At 38.6% G+C, this 21,375-nt stretch overlaps 1 protein-coding gene across 2 annotated transcripts in view; it reads left to right on the top strand.

Moving 5' to 3' along the window:
• Positions 1-21,375, top strand: part of LOC126480811 (DENN domain-containing protein 1A-like) — a 283,452-nt gene that overhangs the window by 180,075 nt on the left and 82,002 nt on the right. For both annotated transcript variants that reach the window (XM_050104137.1, XM_050104136.1), the window contains exon 10: positions 21,249-21,281. In XM_050104137.1, the coding sequence (XP_049960094.1) occupies positions 21,249-21,281 (33 nt within the window). The remainder of the gene's footprint in view (positions 1-21,248; positions 21,282-21,375) is intronic.

Below are 21,375 nucleotides of genomic sequence, written 5' to 3'. Positions count from 1 at the left end.
GTGAACATAGAATTGATACAAGTCAGAGTCCCAGGAGGACAGTCCAGTATCAAAGTCCCAGTACGATGGATCACAATCAAGTCTGCGGTAGCACTACTGAAAGAAAGATCTGAATTCTTGCAAGTCCACTAGCTGATCAATGACTCAGAAAGCAGCATCAGTGTTTCAATGGCTCCAAAGTGACTTCCTGATAGAAGGAATGATGCTGCATTTGGTGCCTGGCCCAGGAAACCCATTCACTGGGAACTACTTGTCGTGGCTCAAGTGCCCGTCTAAATGAGACCAGGTGCCAAGATATAGTAGGCACTAATTTGTCATATGGCCCACAGAGGAGAATAGGTCCGGCGACCTCTCTTGGTGCCTGGGATGCCACCTGGTGGCCGGGTGGATTCTGGCTGTCAGGGCGAATGCTGGCCCCTATGAGTTAGGTGACCGCTTCCCTCGGATGCCTTGTTGGTTGCTGGCTGGGTAACTGCAAGGCCTCCCCACAGCAGGGAATGTTATCTATACTTTGATAAAAATTTCTGTAGGGTTGAATTTCAGTGAGCTGAGAGGTAGGGACGATCTGCCAGCCAATTGTAGTTCTTCCTCGAGTGCCACATGCTCATAGCGTGATCTGTTCTGTAAGTGCAAGCAGAGCACTGTTAAGCTGGCTGGCTGCATGCTGGCAATACTGCCCCACTCCCTGCCACTGCGATATTCAATCACAAATCAGTCACAAAGTTATTTCAATCAAAGCATGCATCCTCAAGTGCGTTTGTTCTGTCATTAAATATAATACCAAGAATCCATTAAAGCTTTATAATAATAGTGAATTCAAAAGTACAGTATTAGATTGGTAAGGTACAACACTGCCCTGTAGTCACTTAAATTTGACATGTAAACAAACTGCCCACAAAAATACTGTTTGACAAGCAGCACTTACTTGTTTAAAGTTGTTTTGCATTACAGTGTCTCCTGCAAGACAGATTACTTTTTGTTGTATCTGAGCAGTTGGTCATTTAGATAAAGCAAGTTGACAATGGTGTATAACTTCTGAATAATATATCTATTGTCTCATTGGTCCACGGGTGTTGCGTTGGATGCTGTTGTGAAAGCTGCACAATATCTCAACGAGACAACAGTTCATCATCTTCAAGTGCTTGCTGACACACTGCTGCAGTGGCTCACCAATATATGTGCCACTTTGCAAGAAAAGTGCAGGTGCCAAGAATTGGGGCCATAGCACCGTCATAGATGATTCATTGAGTGTGGTGACATCCAGTGCACAACTCGGCAAGCCGTGGGAACCAGCATTGGCGGCACTAAGGCATTATTGGCGGCAGACAAATGAATCTTAGTCTACACAGACAGGCAGTCAGAGTCCGTACACTTACATCGGGTGCAAACACTCTGCCTGTGTGTGCGCAGGGCAGCGATTTGTGGCTGTGTTTTTCCCGCACCGTGTGTGCGAAGACCGTGGCCTGTTTTTTCTGGCAGGGGCTCTGGATGTCACTGTACTCTGATTAGTCTAAGATGACGTTACAGCCTCACCCCTTGGCACCTGTGTTTTGCTGGCAAAGCAGCGCATGTATTAGCGAATCACTGCAGCAACACGTTAGTAAGCACCTGAAGATTACGAGCAGCTACCTCATTAAAATATGGTGCAGCTTTTCACATTATTATCCAATAAAATGCCCATGAACCAATGAAGCAGTTATTGCATCAGGAAAGTCTTCAAACAGCACAATATAACTATTGTCAAGTGTTTCTATCAGGGCAGTGTTTGCATAAATACTTCAGTACTTTTTATCTTACCTCGTTAAGTAAAATTCAGTTCAGAGCTTTACTTTCTGGTTCATTTCTTGCAATTTTCAGTTAAAGACTTTCAGCAGACAATAAGTGTGCAACAGTTTTGAGACATTTGCTCTAGTTTTTCTTGTTCATAGTAGTGCTTGATACATTCATGTGTAATACTAAATTTTTTTTAAAAATAAATATATGTAAATCTCACACAAATGGTACACTGTGTATCATAATAGTTTTGACAGATGTGAACTGCAGTAAGTGTAATTTGGTCCCTTTGAAGTAAATATGTAGCACGTGTAAAACATTGTTAATGTTTCACCTCAGCCTAATGAAATAATCCACCTCACATGAAGTAAAGGAAATTATAACATACCTCAGGAGTGGAAGAGACCACTCACAAAAAGGTGGGAGCATTGAATTGTTGACACACACAAAAAAGAAATAAAACTTTCTAGCTTCTGGTGTATACTTTTTATTGCAACTAAATTTGACAAATTTGTGTTCTAAGCTTATAGCAGTACTGTTTCCAATTTTCTTATGGAAAACTTTGTTTGTTGGAACATGCTTATAAATAATTGCAGTAAAGACTTAAACTTTTGCATTGAAAGATGAATTGCAAGATCTGTGTGTTTAGGTTACATATTAGAGTACACAAAATGTTCTTTGACTGGAGTGACTCAGTTACAGAAGCAGAATGATGGAAAGACAGACAAAAGAAAAATGGAGAAGTACCACAAATACCCCAACTTGGTCTGATGCTGGATAAAGAGAATATGTAGAACACGATGACAACAAAGCATACCTTGTAATCAGTATTTTGGTCAATATATCAACTGAATCAGCTGTGCCAATTCTGCACAGCAGCTCTGAGCATAACTAATTATATGACGGCTAGATGAGTAAACAAATTAAACAACGGAAACCTCCAGGTTGGAACATCAACAAAGTAGGAAAAGATAGATTGCTGCTTGCCATAAAGAGGATATGTTAAGTTGCAGAAAGGCACAATTAAAAGACACCAAAGCTTTTGGCCACAGCCTTCATCAGAACAAGAAAGAGAAACACATACCATTCATTCACACAAGCAAGCATACTTCATGCACACATGACCCCCAACTCTGGCAGCTCAGACCAGAATGCATTCTAGTGTTTCTCTTTCATGTTCTGGTGAAGGCTGTGGCCGAAAGCTTCATGTAAGTGTCTTTTTTAATTGTGCCTTTCTGCAACTTAACGTGCCATGCTTATGGTAAGTAGTAATTTGTCTTTTCCTACATTGTTGAGTAAAAGAATTGACAACTGCAGGAGGTTTATAAATGCGTGTATTAAAACTGAGTTAACAGAATAATTTGGTAATGTGCTGTTTTCACCCATCAGTCAATATGGATGGGAATGTCTCTCTCATTTGAGGCTCAAGATAAATTGCCAATTTTTCAAAAATCTCAAAAGTGACTTGAGAGAGAACAAATGATGCTGCACCCTTTGTAGCACAGAAGCAAACAACGAAATACATTTAATGCTAAAACTGCTCTCTTGACTTCATCAATTCTGGTTGTTTTGGCAATAATCTGTCATGCCATGAGAGAAATGTACTTTCATTTTATATTGAAGTTAATATGAATGTAACTGGCTATTAAGAAGAAGGAATGCCATAGGACAACAGTCAGTTTAGACAATCTCCAGAATTCAGTGTATTGTTTTTCATTAAATGAAAATGTCCTATGAATTAATCTATGATTTGTCTTGTTCTTTCCCCATCATATTTGTATTTGTGATTATAATTTCATTTCTAAAAAGAGCAGAGACAATCATTATTTACTTTTACACCACAAAGCATAGCAATGGATGTAATCAATATGAATCAACATACATATTTTTCATCCTCTCCAATATCTGAGATGAAGTTACCGAGTGGTTTTTGGGACATCTGCGAGTCACTAACAAACCAAGGAATTCCTCTTGGCAGCCATTAATGTGCACCAGAGATCAGTATTAAGTAAAAATAAATAGAACTCACATAGGTTCAAATCTTGTGCAAGCCTTTAAGTTCTGTGCCTCTTTGGCAGCTTGCATGTGAAATCTATGGATTATTTTTGTAAGTAGTTTTCACAGTAGTTTTCACATTTGTTTTCATGAGGTGGGTGGATCGAATTCCTGTTTTACCCATGGAAGATAATTCTGATGTCTTAACCAAGGATTAAGCAAGGGACTGTTCCATTGGTAGCCAGTGAGCCATCCACATGATCACATTCGCAGTTGTTATAGTGTCACATAGGTGTTCTGTTGACATCAGTCAAATGAAAGGATGTATTTTTCTTTGTGTTTTTCATGGTGTTGCAGGCTTAGCAACATGCATGAAAATATTCATTGTGAATAGAAGACCAAATATTTGTCCATGATTCAGCCAATTGGCACAGTAGACGCTTGCTAGCACTTTTTCATTCACTTTCACACTGACATAAGAAGATAAGAAGTGCACTTAGTTTCAAAATAGTCTCACAAGAGATGCTTTTTGAGAAAAGCCTAGAGGATTTCTGAAGCCATGAAGCCATGACCTCTCATTTTCCATCTGTACCAGTAAATAAGGATTATGTACGTGGTGTGTGTTTTAAGTACGTACTGTTTTGAAATTAAAAAAAGATGTGCTAAGATATCTCAATAATTTTATTTTTACATGAAAGCCTGTACCTTAATCTATGCACTGATGCCATTACAGTGTGATTCTTCCTTGTTTACGTTGTGTACTGGGTGTTTAAGATGCCTCTGATAATCGTGAGTCCCACCGACTGTGAAGTACGGGCTGTTATAAGATTTTTTAGTGCTAAATGCCTAAAAGCGATCGATATTCATCATAAGATCTGTGCAGTTTATGGAGAAAACATTATGAGTGATTGAATGGTAAGGAAGTGGGTGAGAGCATTTAAAGATGGCCGCACAGATGTGCATGATGAACAACGGAGTGGGCATCCTTTGGTCGTTAATGAAAGTTTGGTGCAGGAAGTGGAGAATAAGGTGAGAGAAAACAGACACTTTACAATTTCCTCCTTGTGAGATGACTTTCCTAATGTTTCTCGTAGTGTTTTGTATGGCATTGTGACCGAGCACTCGAATTACCAAAAATTGTGCGCACGTTGGGTACCAAAAATGTTGACGAATGTGCACAAAACTAAACGTTTAGACAGTGCATTGACTTTCCTTGAGCGGTACCGCAACGATGGTGATGATTTCTTAAGCCAGAATCAAAGCAACAGTCCATGGAAGTTGAGCAAGGGCGTCATTTTGCTGCAAGACAATGCCTGCCCGCATGTGGCGAATCAGACCAAAGACCTCATCACATCTTTTCAATGGGAAACTCTAGATCATCCTCCGTACAGCTCCGATCTTGTGCCCAGTGACTACCATCTGTTCCTGCACTTGAAGAAACACCTGGGCGGTCAGCATCTTCAAGATGATGACGAAGTCAAAACAGTGGTGATGCAGTGGTTAACAAGTCAGGCAGCAGGCTTGTATGAGGAGGGTATGCAAAAACTGGTACAGCATTATGACAAGTGCCTCAATATTGACTGAAATTATGTAGAAAAGTAGATTAAGGTATAGGCTTTCATGTAAAGATAAAATTATTGAGATATCTTAGCAAGTCTTTTTTTTAATTTCAAAACAGTACTTACTTAAAAAACAGTACTTACTTAAAAAACATGCCTCATATTTACGAAATGGCTGTGAGAAAGGACCTGTCAGATGCAAGTAAATCCACTTTCATTGAGTTGTCATTGCTGGTCAGTGAACTAGTAATTAAGATGTTTTTCACTGTTGTTCTGAACTTAAATTTCCAGTCAGGAAGGTTACCAGCTTTGAGCATAAATCGCCCAACATTTAGCTATGGACACTCTGTGTGCTCTTGTTATTGTTGGTTGGCATGGACACTGCAGTGCAGATCAACACCAGCAGCTTTCTTTCGTTGTCACAGCATATCTTTATATTAAACCTGAGAGAAATAAAAATGAAATATAACTGACACACTTTCACTGTCACAGTACGCCACTTCTGTGTTCTTAGAATCATGAAAGCTTGGAGAAAAGAAATGTGTACCATATAAAAATTAAAGTGGGATCTTCAGGGTACAAAATGTAGTTGTGACCAAAGATGGAATTATGCAGCTATGGATTTGTTCAAACTAAGACACTCATCAGAATTTTATCACTTTATTTATATGCTAGCCTTACGGCAGCTTCATGTGTTTGACATTTATATTTGACACATCTCCTTCTACCCCTCTCTTTGTCCATATCCTCCATCCCGTCTCTCTGACCATATCCTCCTCCCAGGGTAGCCTACATACTGGAGCTCAGAAAACTATTTCTTGCCAATGACATATAGGCTGCCCATCAAAACTGGTTGATTTGGCAGGCCGATACTGTTCCCACATGCCTGTTGTGTAGGGCAGCCTATATGCCAGAGGCTGGCACACATTGTTTCACATATATTTGCTCCTATTGGAGGTTATAAATGCCACAGTGCTTGATACTCATGAAGCCTGCTGTTTCTGTGCCACATTTGGTTGTAGCTGATCCATGAGTTTGCGAGGGATATACAGGACATACACACATACACATATGCACACTATATAAACAGATAACATATTTATTTATCATCTGATGATTTATATTCACTGCCAACCATAGGAACAGTCAGTCCTCTCGTACATCTAACCAGGCATCATTTTGGCATGAAGCTGTAACTCTACAGATACTAACATGAAAATTGGCCTCCAGTAAGTGATGCTTTCTGCATGTTTTCGAATCAGAGAAGTAGGTAACGTTGCTTACAAGTGAACCAACATAACGAGACAATTATATGAGGATCATATAGTTTAATGTGGAACCCACAATTCAGTAAGACACGACTTTTCAACGTACACATTTTTGGTTTTGCCAGAACTGAAACTCATATTGAAGTGCTACAAGAAAGACCACCACAATTATGACTCTCAGGAGCAACGATAATTTGAATCCTACCATTATTAATGTGACATTTAATGAACCAAGCTGGACGATTAGCCCATGCAACCACTAATGAGCATAGGAATTTACTAATAATACACAGCTGTGTAGAACTTTAGCAAGAATCTGACTTCTAAATGCAGATTGATGGCAGAGACATGGATACGTCAGTGTACTGTGCGTTGCATAACCAAGATCAGGACCATACATTTTGCTGACGTCACAAGTCCTGCCTTCAATAATTCATCATTTATGTACAGGAAGATGCATATGGAGCAAGCTTATACTTTGTTCCTATGAACAAGGAGGCTAGACATAAGCTGTCCTGTATGGAGGACAATTCAGCTTCACATGTGTGCCATATTGCTTTAGGTTAAAATCTTCTCCTATGATAGTTTGTCCAAAACACTACCCACCAGGTACTGCTGGAACAGTACTCACATGCTTACACCGCCTCACTTCAGGTCGTGGATGCTCGCCCAGAATGCAAACTGCAAACGTGATCTGTTAGCACCACACTATGGTATTCCCAAAAAAAAAACACAAACTTTTTGAAACCATCTATGTGGTAATGTAGGTTAGGATCCCGGGTATCTGACCCTGCAGCCATTCACCCTTATGGGCCGTAGTTTGCGAGTAATCAGAAAAAAATCGTAATTTTGCATTATGTTCCAGAGCCTTTAATTTGACAGCAGTTTATATAACTGCATTGTTATGTAGTGGTTACTATTCGAGCATGATGTGCAGTGCAGAAGGATCTGGGTTCAAATCTCATCACATGCTTTTTTTTAATGGTTATGAAAATAACTTTGATCATTATTTTTATTCAATTTATTGCTTTAAATATATTTTTTAGACTTCTAATCCTTTGTAACATCATATTAATCATTATATTAACTTTTTCATTTTATCTTGTTTTTTATTCCTATCATTCCGTTTTCATTTGGGATCTGTGCGCATGTGATTTTAATTATTTTTATTTATTTATCACAGTATTTAAACTTCTGAGAATGCTGATCTGTTAGTTAAAAATCAAAAGATGACATAATCTATTTATATTGCCTGTTTAATGGTGTCAAAAATGTATTTTTCGTTACATGTAAGATGTATATTTTTCTGGATGGTAATCACCATTCAGCAATTAACACACAAATTTTGGTTGTAGTATGAACAAAATAACACAGACAGAGATGTAAATGAAAGATGATGGGTAAATAACAACACATTTCATATTTTGCTCAACCTAACTGGTTGCATTAATAAATAATTATACATCAGTTGCTGTAGGTTTGTTTAGCAAGAATGAACTATAAATTAATGCAGAAAATGATGAATAGAAATAATGAATGCAGTAACACAGACAAAAATATAAAATAATCAAGTGGAAGAAATTAACTTGGAATTAATATAAAAACCAATTAAAATCAACATGCACAAATATTCCAAGTGAAAGAAAGATAGCAAGAAAAAATAAGAGCACATGTAAAAGTTCATATGGTGATTGAAATGACATGACAAAGAGTTAGATTTTAAAAAAAAAATTACATATTAGCCAATTAATTGGATAAAAATAGTCGGTCATTTTGATAAAAATTTAAAAATTAAAAGTATTGGGGCACCTGACAAGATTACAACCTGCAGCCTTCTGCACATCAGGCTGTTCTGCTAACCATTATGCTACAGTGCTGCTGTATCTACTACTGTCAAATTCAAGGCTGTAGAACATAACACAATATTACAAAAATCTTTTTTTTTTGTTGGTTACTCACAAAAGAGGGCCCCACCAGGGTGAATGGTTGGAGGGTGTAATACTGGGGACCCTAACCTACATCACTGTATAGATGGTTTCACAAACTTGATTCCACCACTGGGGACCTCTCCTTGTAAGTACCATCTTTCCGATGATAGTTTGGTTTACATCTTGGTCTACATCTTACTCGGTAGTGATGAATGCAGACATTTCCACTTCCTGCTTTGCTCCTTTCTCTTGACACCATAAGTCATACATCCACCCCTCTTCCATCTCATGTGATTCCCCAGTTCTTCACACTGAGATGATCTGTCATTTTAGTCATCATCATTCAGACTTGTTTAAGAGCACTTGAACCTTCTATGCCACCTACCCACTGGATTGTAGGACTGTACGTTGTTGCCATTTGATAGCTCTAAATGCTCAGGATTACAACTAGTAATTAAATTCACTTAGTAAGAACATGTTACACAAATACTGGAACTTCTAAACATATCTTACTTTGCTAGTACACTGTTGTCAGACTTTTAAAGCTATATGTTGTATGGGAAGTTACTTCTCAATCCTACATAAAGTTCTCCCAGTTCAGAAGTGTGTATACAAAATTATTTTTGGTGTGGATTCTGAATACTATCTATAGCCCTGCAGGATATTTATTACGTAATGAAATTTGACAAATTATAACCTTTTTTCCAACTGACAGCTTGGTTTGAACAGATCAGCTCTAGATATAAGCTACAAAAGTACCTGAAAGTACTTTCCTTGGCTCACAAAGTTGTTCATCATACAAGAAAACGTATTTGTTGTGACTTATCAGCAACATAAAAAGTTTGTCCTTTACTAAAGTACAGCTACAAGAAGCCTGCTGAAAGATTCATTGATGGCTAATTACCTACTGCTGTATACCATTTTTAAACATATTTAGCACAGCAAGTAAATAACTGAAACCTCCTTTCGTCTGATGACGTTTGTTTACCGTACATTCAGAACTGCATTTAGTATTTCAGTCTACAGGGTGTGTGTGTCGTATGGGTCATCAGGGTCATTTTGGCTGGAGTTTCAGCAGATACTTGCAGTTTTGTTTTCGCAATGTGCCCAAACAAATACTGCTCATAAAGTCCTTTTTGTGACACCCGATGCCAGCAGAAACTGTTAGTTTGTTTCCCGTTATGACCAAAATGATTTTTAAAGTGGAATTGTATGCGCCTATTGTATTGAGTGGTCCCAAATTAGTCTAGTGAAATATTAGTTTTATCAACCCATATTAATAGTGATAGAAAAATGTGGCAAATAACCAGTACTCTGGCAGCGACAGCACTGCCTGGCCCGTGCTGACTCGTGCTGTTGTGCAACAGCACTGCTCAGGAACTGCTGCTGAAGTACTTCAAGTTTCACTGTTCCTCTTAATACAGATTGATAAAACAAATATACCACTAAACTAATTTCAGGTCACTATATTGAATGGACACTTAAAATTCCACTTCAAAAATAATTTTGCTCATAACCTCAAACAAATTGACAGTTTCTGTTGGCACTGTGTGTCACATAAAAGATGTTAGGAGCAGTGTTTGAGCTGATTCCAGCTACACATTGCAAAAAAGATTGCAAGTATCTGCTGAAACACGAGTGAAAATGCTTTTGGTGATGTTTAGGACAGAGGACCCTTTTGTGTGTGTGCGCTGGCACGTCGATAGACACACAAACATACACACAAAATTCTGCTTTCGCAACCAACGGTTGCCTTGTCAGGAAAGAGGGAAGGAGAGGGAAAGACAAAAGGATTTGGGTTTTAAGGGAGAGGGTAAGGAGTCATTCCAATCCCGGGAGCGGAAAGACTTACCTTAGGGGGAAAAAGGACGGGTATACACTCGTGCGCGCACACACACACACACACACACACACACACACACACACACACACACACACACACACACATATCCATCCACACATATACAGACACAAGCAGACATATACAGAGGCAAAGAGTTTGGGCATTTGGTATTCTTACACCTTCCACAAGCATGACAACTTCCATACTAACAGTCTTTGTAATGAACAGTATATCTAGTCTAACCTGACTAAACCTAAATATGCATAGGTAGGCCATTTTGACAATTGACACACAATTTTACTCTCTTCATTTTGTATTACGATTGATAATCACTGTATTGATCCTTCCATAGCAAGTGGCTTTCCATTGTGCCAGTGGATAGTAGCCATGTGCAGTAATTCCATTGTGCCATTGCTTTTCTGAGATGAAGTGTGCTGCTTGAATTCCATATGTGGCTGCCAACACTGTTAAATCTCAAAACTTCAACAAAAACACGATTTATTGACATAGCGTGGGATTCAGTTTGCTACCAAAATGATCTTACTCAACATTTGTGCTCTCTTTTAAAACTGCTTTTAAATAAACTTTCCAAATTATAATAGAACGATGGGAACTCCAGGTTGGAATATCAACAATATATGGAAAATGATTCATTTGCTACTGACTGTGAACATGACACATTGAACAGCAGACAGGCACAATGAAAAAACTGACATTTAGCTTTCAGCCAAAGCCTGATTCAGAAAAGAAAACACTTGCACATTCATTCACACAAGCAAGCACACCTCATGTACATATGACTACCATCTCTGGCAGCTTGAACTGGAATACGACTGTCACATTGTATGAAAGGAGCAATCTGGAGTGGGCAGGTAAGATGGAGAGATAGCATGGTATGAAGTGTGGGAAAAGAAGAGCACTGTCTAGAGGAGGGTGCAGGGGCTAGATGGAGGCATGATAAGACTGCCAGTCACCACTTCACCTGGTCCTCCTCAACCCGGCATGCTACCTTCCTGGACCTCGACCTCCATCCACATTAAATCCACCAACCACCAACAGTGTCTGCATTTCAAAAATTACCATCCCTTCAACACCCAAAAAAATCCCTCCCATACAGCCCAGTCACCCAAAGATGGTGTATCTGCAGTGATGGCAGTTCCATTGCTCAGTATTCTGGAGGTCTCACAAAGGCCTCCACAGACCGGCTCTGTCCCCCACACCTAGTCTGCAAACAGATTTTCTGTGTTATATGCACACACACCCGAAATCCTCCCAACACCCGGAAAATCAGCCAGTACCACCCCAGACTGTAACAGCTGCTGAACCACTTTCTTTGTCAGGGCTTTATCTCTGATTATCCCCTAATATGAGGAACACCCTATCCAAGATCCTTCCCACCCTTCATAAAGTGGTTTTCTGTCACCCATCCAACCTTCACAACATCCTAGTCCAAGTGCAATACTTGCCCAATCCTCCCACCTAGCATTTCCTGTGCAAAGTCTGTCACATGCTTATCATATCCCATCAGAGGCCGGGCCACCTGTGATTTATTTATTTATTTATTTCTTGTTCCGTAGATCCAGTTAGTGAGTCAATCACAAGGATATGGAACGTGTCAAACTGTACAGGTTTCAATTTAAACTTACAATAAATACAAGGGCAATTCAATGGCAAATTGTACATAGTTTAAGTAAGACATACTATAAATACAGTAACAGATACAATGTCAGCTAGATAACATAACTACCATTTGACAGAAAAAGGAGTTTCAAATAAAGGTTAAAGATAAGAGCACAAAGTTAAATCAGATATTAGGCCTACAAGAGTAAATACATGTACAGCCAATCTGTTGTTACAAAAAGTGCGCTAATGCACAAATGCACAATAAAATCAATTGAACTACTTCTAGACACAATAAGTTTAGTGATGGTATACATTTTCTTTCAGGTATTCATCCACAGTATAAGAAGATTTCTCTGTCAGGTAATCTTTGAGAACTTGTTTAAATTTTGGCAGTTCTGTATGAACACATTTGATATGTAGTGGTAGAGCATTGAACAGCTTAATGCTGGAGTAGTAAACTCCTTTTTGTACCAGAGTGAGACGTTTCATTTCTAAATGTAGATTGTTTTTGTTTCTGGTGTTATAACCATGGAATTTACTGTTGTCTTGGTAGATGGAATAATTTTTGCACACAAAGGTCAGCAAGGAAAAAATATACTGTGAGGCAGTTGTTAGGATACCTATCTTCCGAAACAAGTGCCTGCAAGAGTGTCTTTGATGGACCCCACACATTATTCTGATTGCTTTTTTTTGGATGGTGAAAACTTTTTTTGCAACTGGTTCGTTCCCCCAGAATATGGTAGCATATGACATCAATGAGTGGAAGTAGCCAAAGTAGGCAACCTTAGTAGTGTCAACTTCAGCCACTGAAGAAACTACCCGTAATGCAAATGTTGCCGAGCTAAGTTTTTTACATAGATGAAGAATGTGAACTGACCAATTACATTTACTGTCTATGTAAGCACCCAGGAATTTTGTGTCTTCAACTTTCTGTATTGGTTGATCTCTACATTTTACGTTAATTTCATCGGAATTACTTTGTGATGTATGGAACCTCATATAATGAGTTTTATCTGCATTGAGCGAGAGACCATTTGAGGAGAACCAATTTAAGATGTCATTAAAAACAGTATTTGTAGTTTTTTCAAGATCATGATCAATCAAATCGTCAATTAGAATTGTGGTATCATCGGCAAACAGGGTAAATTTGCTGTTTGTCTCAGAACAAAGAGGAAGATCATTAATAAAGATGAGGAAAAGCAGTGGGCCCAAAACGGAGCCTTGAGGCACACCACACGTTATCGTGCCCCATTCAGACGAGGCAGGTTCTCCAGAAGAGCCATTTAGCATTACAGTCTGCTTCCGATCCTGTAGATATGATTGTAGCCACAAGCCAACAGTACCACCTAAACCATAGTATTCTGCCTTTTTCCAAAGAATTTGGTGGTTTACACAGTCAAAGGCTTTCGTAAGATCACAAAAAATACCCACTGGAGACATTTTTTTGTTAATGGCTTCCAAAACTTGGTTGCTGAAAGAGAATATTGCCTGTTCAGTACAAAGACCGGCACGAAACCCAAACTGATTTTTGCTTAAGATACTGTGGAAGTTGAGATGGTCTACAATCCTCCTGTGCATGAGCTTTTCTAGAATTTTCGAGAAGGTAGTTAATAGGGATAATGGGCGATAGTTTGTAACAATGCTTTTATCACCTTTTTTAAAGAGAGGAATCACTACAGCCAACTTTAGTCTGTCAGGGACAATCCCATCTTGTAGGGATGCATTGTATATGTTGCATAAGACGGGACTAACAAATTTATAACAGTGTTTCAGTATTTTACTGGAAATATTGTCCACACCAGCAGAATTTTTATTTTTTAATGATCTAATTACTCTTATGACTTCGCTTACAGTAACTGGAGGTAAGGATAACTGTGGGATTCTGTTGCTAATAGCTTTCTGTAGGAGGGACAATGATTCGTCCATAGAACCATTATAGCCTGTCTTCTCTGCTGTTCTCAAAAAGTGGTTATTAAATATTTCTGCAACCAGCTCAGGTTTCTTTATGATACTGTCCCCTGTATTAATCTCTACCTGAGACATGTTCCCTGTTGTCCTGCCAGTTTCCCCTCTTTATTACATTCCATATAGTTTTAATTTTATTTTCTGAGCTTTCAATTTCTGATTTTATGCACATACTTTTAGATTTATTTATAACCTTCTTGAGAATGCTACAGTAAAGTTTGTAGTGTTGTCGTTTCTTTGGATCATTACAAGTCCTGAGAGAACTGTATAACATCCTCTTTGTTCTACAAGATGTTATTATCCCTGTAGTGATCCAAGACTTCTTGGCATTGCCTATATGACTATTTCTAACTACTTTTTTGGGAAAGATGGACTCAAATACAGACATGAATTCAATTTAAAATGAATTGTACTTTTTGTTTACATCTGTTTCCCTATTAACTCGGCTCCAGTCTATCTCTTTTAGGCTATCATTGAATTTTTTAAGGCCCTGTTCATTTATTATCCTAAAAGATTTCCAAGAATGCTCGGAACTGTTGCACACACTGATGTAATTGAGCCTAAGCAATTGACCACCATGATCAGAAAGGCCAAGGATTGGATGTACAGTGATCTCATTGCATTTAGACTTATCTATAAATATATTATCTATCAGACTTTTACTGTTAACAGTAATCCTAGTTGGGAAATCTACTATTGCCATCAGATTATAAGACTCCATTAAATGTACTAAATCAGCTTTACTATTGCTCTCATTTAGGAAATCAACATTAAAGTCGCCAGTAATTATCAAGTTCTTGGACTTTGAGTACAGTATGGATAATAAAGAATCTAAGTGCTTAAGAAATACATTCAAATTCCCTGAGGGAGATCTATACAGTGCTAACACTACAGCCGTGAAGTCATTTACAGTAATCTCAACACCACATACTTCAATTTGTTGCTCTATACAATGGCTCTTTAAATCTAATGCATTGTAAGATATGTTGTTTTTTACATAAATTACCACTCCACCTTTTTCCATGATGGTTCTAGAGTAATGCGTTGCCTGACAGTAACCACTTAGCTGTAACCTTTCAATATCCTTCACATGATGTTCACTAAAACATAATACATCAGTGTCTTTTATTCCTTGTGGTTCCTCTAACAGAACAGTAATGTCATTTACTTTATTACCAAGTCCTCCCACATTTTGGTGAAAAATCGTCATTTCTTTGGAATTGGAGACAGATCTAAACTTTTGCCTAAAAAATTATCGGTAGCTTCAGACAGTATGTTCATTACTAACAATTTCCTGAAACATTTGAGTTTGAAACCGAGTCTGACTTGATGATTGGAGCCATTCAAGTGCGATTGGTTCCAACTTTGGGGTACATTTGTGGCCTTCTTCCAATATTTTTGTTTTTAAGAGGGTACCTAATGCTTTTTTTCCTGATCTGTTCAGGTGCATACCGTGTCTTGTAAATAATTCTCGTCCAAAACTGCTTACATCTACAACACAAGTATTTTTAAAATGCTTACACAACTTTGCTAACTTAGAGTTCGTTTGTGAGATAGCCTCATTTACACAGGACTGTGGAATTAAGTCATGTCTCTTTGGAATGTTCACAACAAATACCTTTGACTGATGAAGTGCCGATATTTTCTTCCTGAGCGACTGTATGGCATCATTCCCTTCGTTGCAGGCAACGTTGTTTGAGCCACCTATTAAGATCACACACTCGTTTTTTACTTTTTCAGGATCACACCCCGCTACAACTTCTTGAAGTTTAGCACCTGGCTTCACAATTCCACAAACATCGGCAGCATTAAAACTGCTTTTCACTATATCAGCCATGCCTCTACCATGACTATCAGCGAAAATGTGAAAACGATTTGTCGATGTTTCACTCACAGCAGACTGGATCACACCACTGCCACTTTCATTGCTGTTAACTGAACGTTGTGGCTTTGGAAGATCAAACCTAACCTTTTTCCGATAGTTTATCGGCACACTCTTCTTACGATTGTTTCTGTGAGACTATTACTAGAACAAAGTACATCAAAATTGTTTACATTCTCGAACCTCGAAACATTTGCTGTACACGAATTTTTAGTGCCGATTGTTTGACGCTTGTTGTGTACTACCTTCCATTCTGATGATTTATCAGCGTCATTTTGCACCAATGTAGCCATGTTCTCGCGAAAGTTTTTGTTCTTCTGTCTGTCTTGAAGCAATGGATCCATGTTTCGCTTCGACATCAGTTCCATATTTTCGGACTTCAGGCTGTCGATTTCTATTTTTAGGCTGCTGATTACACATTGTAAACTAGCAATATGCTCATTATACTTTAATAATTCACTTTTGCAACTTACACACGAATTTTTAACGGCTTCACTGTAACTTATTTTTGGAGTAAAATCGCGGATATCTACACACGCCGCCATCTAGAACCAAAAAATGAATGCAGCCATGTCATAAACTAGCTCTGCTGCAATCATTGCACAGCTTTTTATATCGGTATGACAACCAACCAGCTGTCAACCAGGATGAACAGCCACTGCCAAATGCGCTGAGAGCAATGGAGACTACCCTGTGGCACAACATGCAGCTGAACATAACATGTTTGGTTTCAATGGCAGCCTCACAACTCAGGCCATTTGGATCCTTCCCTCCAACACCAGGTTTTCTGAGCTATGCATATGAAGTTTATCTTTACAACCCATTCCCCGCTCCGAAAATTATCCTGGCCTCAACCTACAGTAACCTATTGTCCCCACATCCTCAACCCAACAGTTTCTGCCCCTTCTGTCCTATCACCTCCTTCCTACTCGTGTCTCTTCACTCTCATTATGTACTGCCCTCTGCCAACACAACTGCCTGATTTCCCCTTCTCTGTTCCTCAACTTTTCTGATTTACCCCCCACCAGCCCACCCATGCAACCACCCACCACACACACACACACACACACACACACACACACACACACACACACCTCCCTGCTGACAGCCTCCTGATACTGTGCCTGGCAGTCTTGTCTGGCCTCCACCAAGTCCTTGCACATTCCTCTGGACAGTACACTGCTCTACTCTTCCCCACCCCCTTCCCTTCCCACCCGTACCTTTCTATCTCTCTCCCTTCCTTGCCCCCTTCAGATTGCTGATTTCATTCAGGGTGAAAGCTACATTCCAGTCCAATCCACCAGAGATGTCAGCCATATGTGTGTGAGGTGTGCTTACTTGTGTGAATGAATGTGTGTGTATTTTCATTTCTAATGAATGCTGTGGCCAAAACCAAAATACACAAGTCTTTATGTAGTGCCTGTCTGTGGGTCAGCATGTTATCTTTACAGCAAGTAGCAATCTATCATTTTCCTTATATTGCAAGTTAAAATTGTGTGCTCACTGAAAAGTGTCTTTTGCATTTGAGGGATTATATCTTTATGATATCCTGATCTGCAGATGGAGAGATCATGAACCCCTTGTTCACATCAACTTGCAGGGATTCCATCATTAAGGAAGCAGTTGAAATACATAGAAGTTAATGAATCGATTGACAGACACACAGGATTTCAGCTCAGAAAAGTATAGTAGGCAGCATTAGTGACTGTAAGACATTGTTGATCACAGACAAACAAATTCAGCACCACAGTGATGGGTAGTCAAAGCAGAACAGTTGAGTCAGGCACCAACACTTACGCTGCTTGCATACGGAGGGAGTCCATGGTTTATGGCTGCACTTTCCTGTAATGGGCATACAAAGCCTGCAACTCATTTCTTCAGCAGTTAGCTTTGGATTTTGATGTTGCTGCCTCCTGTCACCTGCACTTTCTAGTGAACCATCATATAAATTGATGAGCCACAACAGCTAACCAAAGTTGCACCTAAAAAAAATAGCGAGCTGCTGCATCATAAAAATATTGTGCAGTTCCCACAAACCAACTAGCATAATGTCTTAGAACCTATCAACTGGATTTTATCTTCCGTGAGTATAATGAAGTTCCCACCTGAGGATTTCCTCCCACTTCAATTGGTCTGTAGTGATACTAATGTTTTCATTTTATTTCTGTGTGTTCTTTGCCTCTCACAGCATCGATGTTAACTCTGCTATGTCCAGAGAATTGGCCGAATAAATACTTACACAGCTACTGTTAGCAGTTTGTTACTTATTTATTCGTTTAACTGGCTAAAAGATAATAAGTCTTGTTATCAAATGTTACCTGGGTTATTATGTCACATAGCAAAAACTACACACAGTGCAGTTAAACGTTATTTGTGTATTTGTACCATCAACAAAATAGTTTGGATGTTTCACATGCATACCTTAAGGATGGATACAGTTCACTTTTAAATATGTTATATTTTGTATCTAGAATTCCTTGTTGCTGATAGAGGTTAAGTCTAATGAGTTCTTGTGCTAGCAGCCTCTACCAAGGGTCGTTTTCAGTCAGTTGATTAACTGTTAGTTCTGTGAAAGTGTGAAGTCAGACCTATCACAAACACTGCCTTATATTAGTGCTGGTTAACTAGGAGCATTGCTTCAGGGACACAATCATTTGATTACCACAATGCTGGTTGCGCGTTCTTAGTACTCCTTGTAGTTAATTTAGTACTTGAGAACAGTAATACTGGCTAACTGTAATACCACAGACAACAAATTCAGTGTGGACTATCCACTTCATTTCTTAATACCCTGCACTATGTTCATATCTGTTCTCATCTTTTCCATTACACTTAAGCTTGGTGATGAGCCAGTATCATACTGGCTCAGTTGTTGCTCGGTTTGTGGCTTGTATGATCTATAGCTCTATCTAATTGCTTGTAATAATTTTGACAAAGATGTTACCATATTATCTTGTCATGCATATAACTGCAGAATGTGAGGATAACAAAATGAGCGAATGTCATAAAGTTTTGCCCAGTAATATGGGAGCAGAACTTTTGGTACTTTATGTGCTATGAGCCAAATTGTACAAGCTGTCTAAAAGTGCTAGACTTAGTACACAGAACAAGGACAATGCTAATATGTTACATTGTAGTACGTCTGTTCTCTGCATATGTGTTGAGGTTGGGAGAGCAACAACATGCCGTCAAATGACAGTTCACCTGTTATCTCATTCACATAGTCCACTGTGCAGTACAGTCTCATTCAGTAATTTTTTCACGTTGATGACAACGTCAAATTGGCAAAATTATTCTTACATTATGCAAATCATATTTTTTAAGGTTTAAATGGTGTAATGGTGAGATTTTTGAGCCATTGTTATGGAATGATTCATCTTTCCTTGTGGAATGTTCAGTTCGTGCTACAAGGAGAACAGCACAAAGACTGGCCACCACATTCTTTTAGGTTGCAGTTCCCAGTATTGACATTAGAAAAATTACAAACAAACACAGCACTTCTAGCTTTTGTAGCACTTCATTCTTTCTCTGAGGAGGAAAGATTAAGTGGTTGAGGGGAGGGTGGCTACTAGTGGCCACATGTTATGATAAGGGAGGTGGGGGGGGGGGGGGCAGGGGGTGGCGGCAGGATGATGAGTTGGCAAAGATGAAGGAAAATGTGTTAGAGTAGCCCTACTTTTATGATCAATGTCTTTGAAAGGTGAAATTTATATCCTCCAATTTATTACACATAAGTTTACTTTTTGAGAGAGAGCTGCCATTGCTGGAAGCACTCATTTATATTGGCATATATTCTTATCAATAAGAAACAATGGCAGATACAATATAACTTATTCTGTCTTCTCTCACATAGGACTTCTTATACCATTGTGTTTTTGATGCTGGTTATTGTGTGTGTGATATTATGGACAAGCATTTCATTGAATCTGCAAATGAATGAGGAATTACTTCTTTTTTTAAATCTAACTTTGTTTTTGAATTAGAACTACATTGAAACACCCTAGCAGCTTGAAACAGTGCACTGGATTGGGACTAGTACTTTTGCTTTTTGTGGGCAAGTGCTCTACCATGTGAGCTATTCAAGTATGACTTATAGGCCACCCTCACAGCTCTAATTCAGCCGGTACATCTGTTCTACCTTCCAAAATTTACAGTTCTCCTGCTACATATCTTCTGGTACTAGCACCCCATTCCTCATTGAATTAACATGTACTTTTGAAAATTAGGATTGACAGTTTCTACTTTAAGTGTTTCTGTTGGCAATAGTGGGTAAGTATTGTCCAGTCTTGCCAAGTCTTTGTGATTTTAATAATTTTTTTATTTAAAATTTTCTTTATATACTATAAGGATAGAGGTGCTGAGGTAGACTGTAATAATTATTTTAGTCTGTGAATGCAATAATGTAATTGTACTGAATTCGTGAGGTGTCACAGGGAATGAAAGCTTATCCCCTGAGAACACCACAGGTTCATTTAAGACGATTTTACCTACCTTCAGGTTCCTCCGATAAGAGGAGAAGATGTGAAATGTGAACTTATCATATAATAAATGTTGATAGAGCTCCCAAAAATGCAGCTTCATGTTTTCAATGTACAAACATGACTACCTAGCTGCATACATTCTCATTAGGAAAACTGATATCATGTAGATTTGTTGATGATATGGAAAAATGAATTAACTGTAATAGTTATTATTGTTACTACTGTGATCCAACGCTAAATTGAAATTCCTAGCTCTTCAATAGCGCTCGATACAGTAGTCTTGTAGTAGACACTTTAAGTAATGGTGTTTGGAATGTGGCATCCAATCCACAATCAATACTTTCCAGTCTAGCTTATTTCTGGAGGATAACTGCTGTAGTTATTCATGCCAGTATTTTTTTGTTTGTTTCATTAGGTGAATGGTTCATTTCAAGGTATCAAACCCATTTGTCGTTGACTATGATTCATTTTTATCAGAAAGTCAGTCTTATGGATTTAATGACTGTTGCCAAGGAAGGTGGTGCAGTGATAAGCCACTGGACTCATATTCAGGACGACTGTGTTTCAGATCCCTCCTCTTGCAATTCAGATTTAAGTTTTCTGTAATTTTCTTGAATTTTTGTATGTGGCTGCCAAAAGAGCAAATCTAATTTCTTTCCTGAGCTTGCACTCTTTTGTTAATTACATTGTCATTGTCAGTGGGACATTAAATGCCAATCTTACTTTTTTGTAATCACTCTTCTCTGAGAAGAATTTATGAGCCACAAACACAAAAAGTGGAAACACTTTCATCTGACAACAGTTAGGCAATAAGCTGCAGCGTAGTTACTGCTGTTTTGAGAACCTGATGTGAAGGGTGCTCCTAGAGTTTTGTTTCTCATTTGATGTTTTTCCCATTATTTAATATTGTCTTTTCTTGTTTGTTCTGCAGGCCAACCCAGCTATGAAGTCAGCAGTGAAGACTGTAAGTACAGATCACTACCTCATGACGTACAGAAATTTTAGTTAAATACTTGACTATATTTTGCTGCATCATAGTAGTATGGAATCAGTTTATT

Source organism: Schistocerca serialis, chromosome 5, assembly GCF_023864345.2.
Source record: "Schistocerca serialis cubense isolate TAMUIC-IGC-003099 chromosome 5, iqSchSeri2.2, whole genome shotgun sequence".
Taxonomy (NCBI): domain Eukaryota; kingdom Metazoa; phylum Arthropoda; class Insecta; order Orthoptera; family Acrididae; genus Schistocerca; species Schistocerca serialis.
The sequence above is the reverse complement of the archived record's forward strand: the minus strand, read 5'-3'. Positions and strand labels throughout refer to the sequence as shown.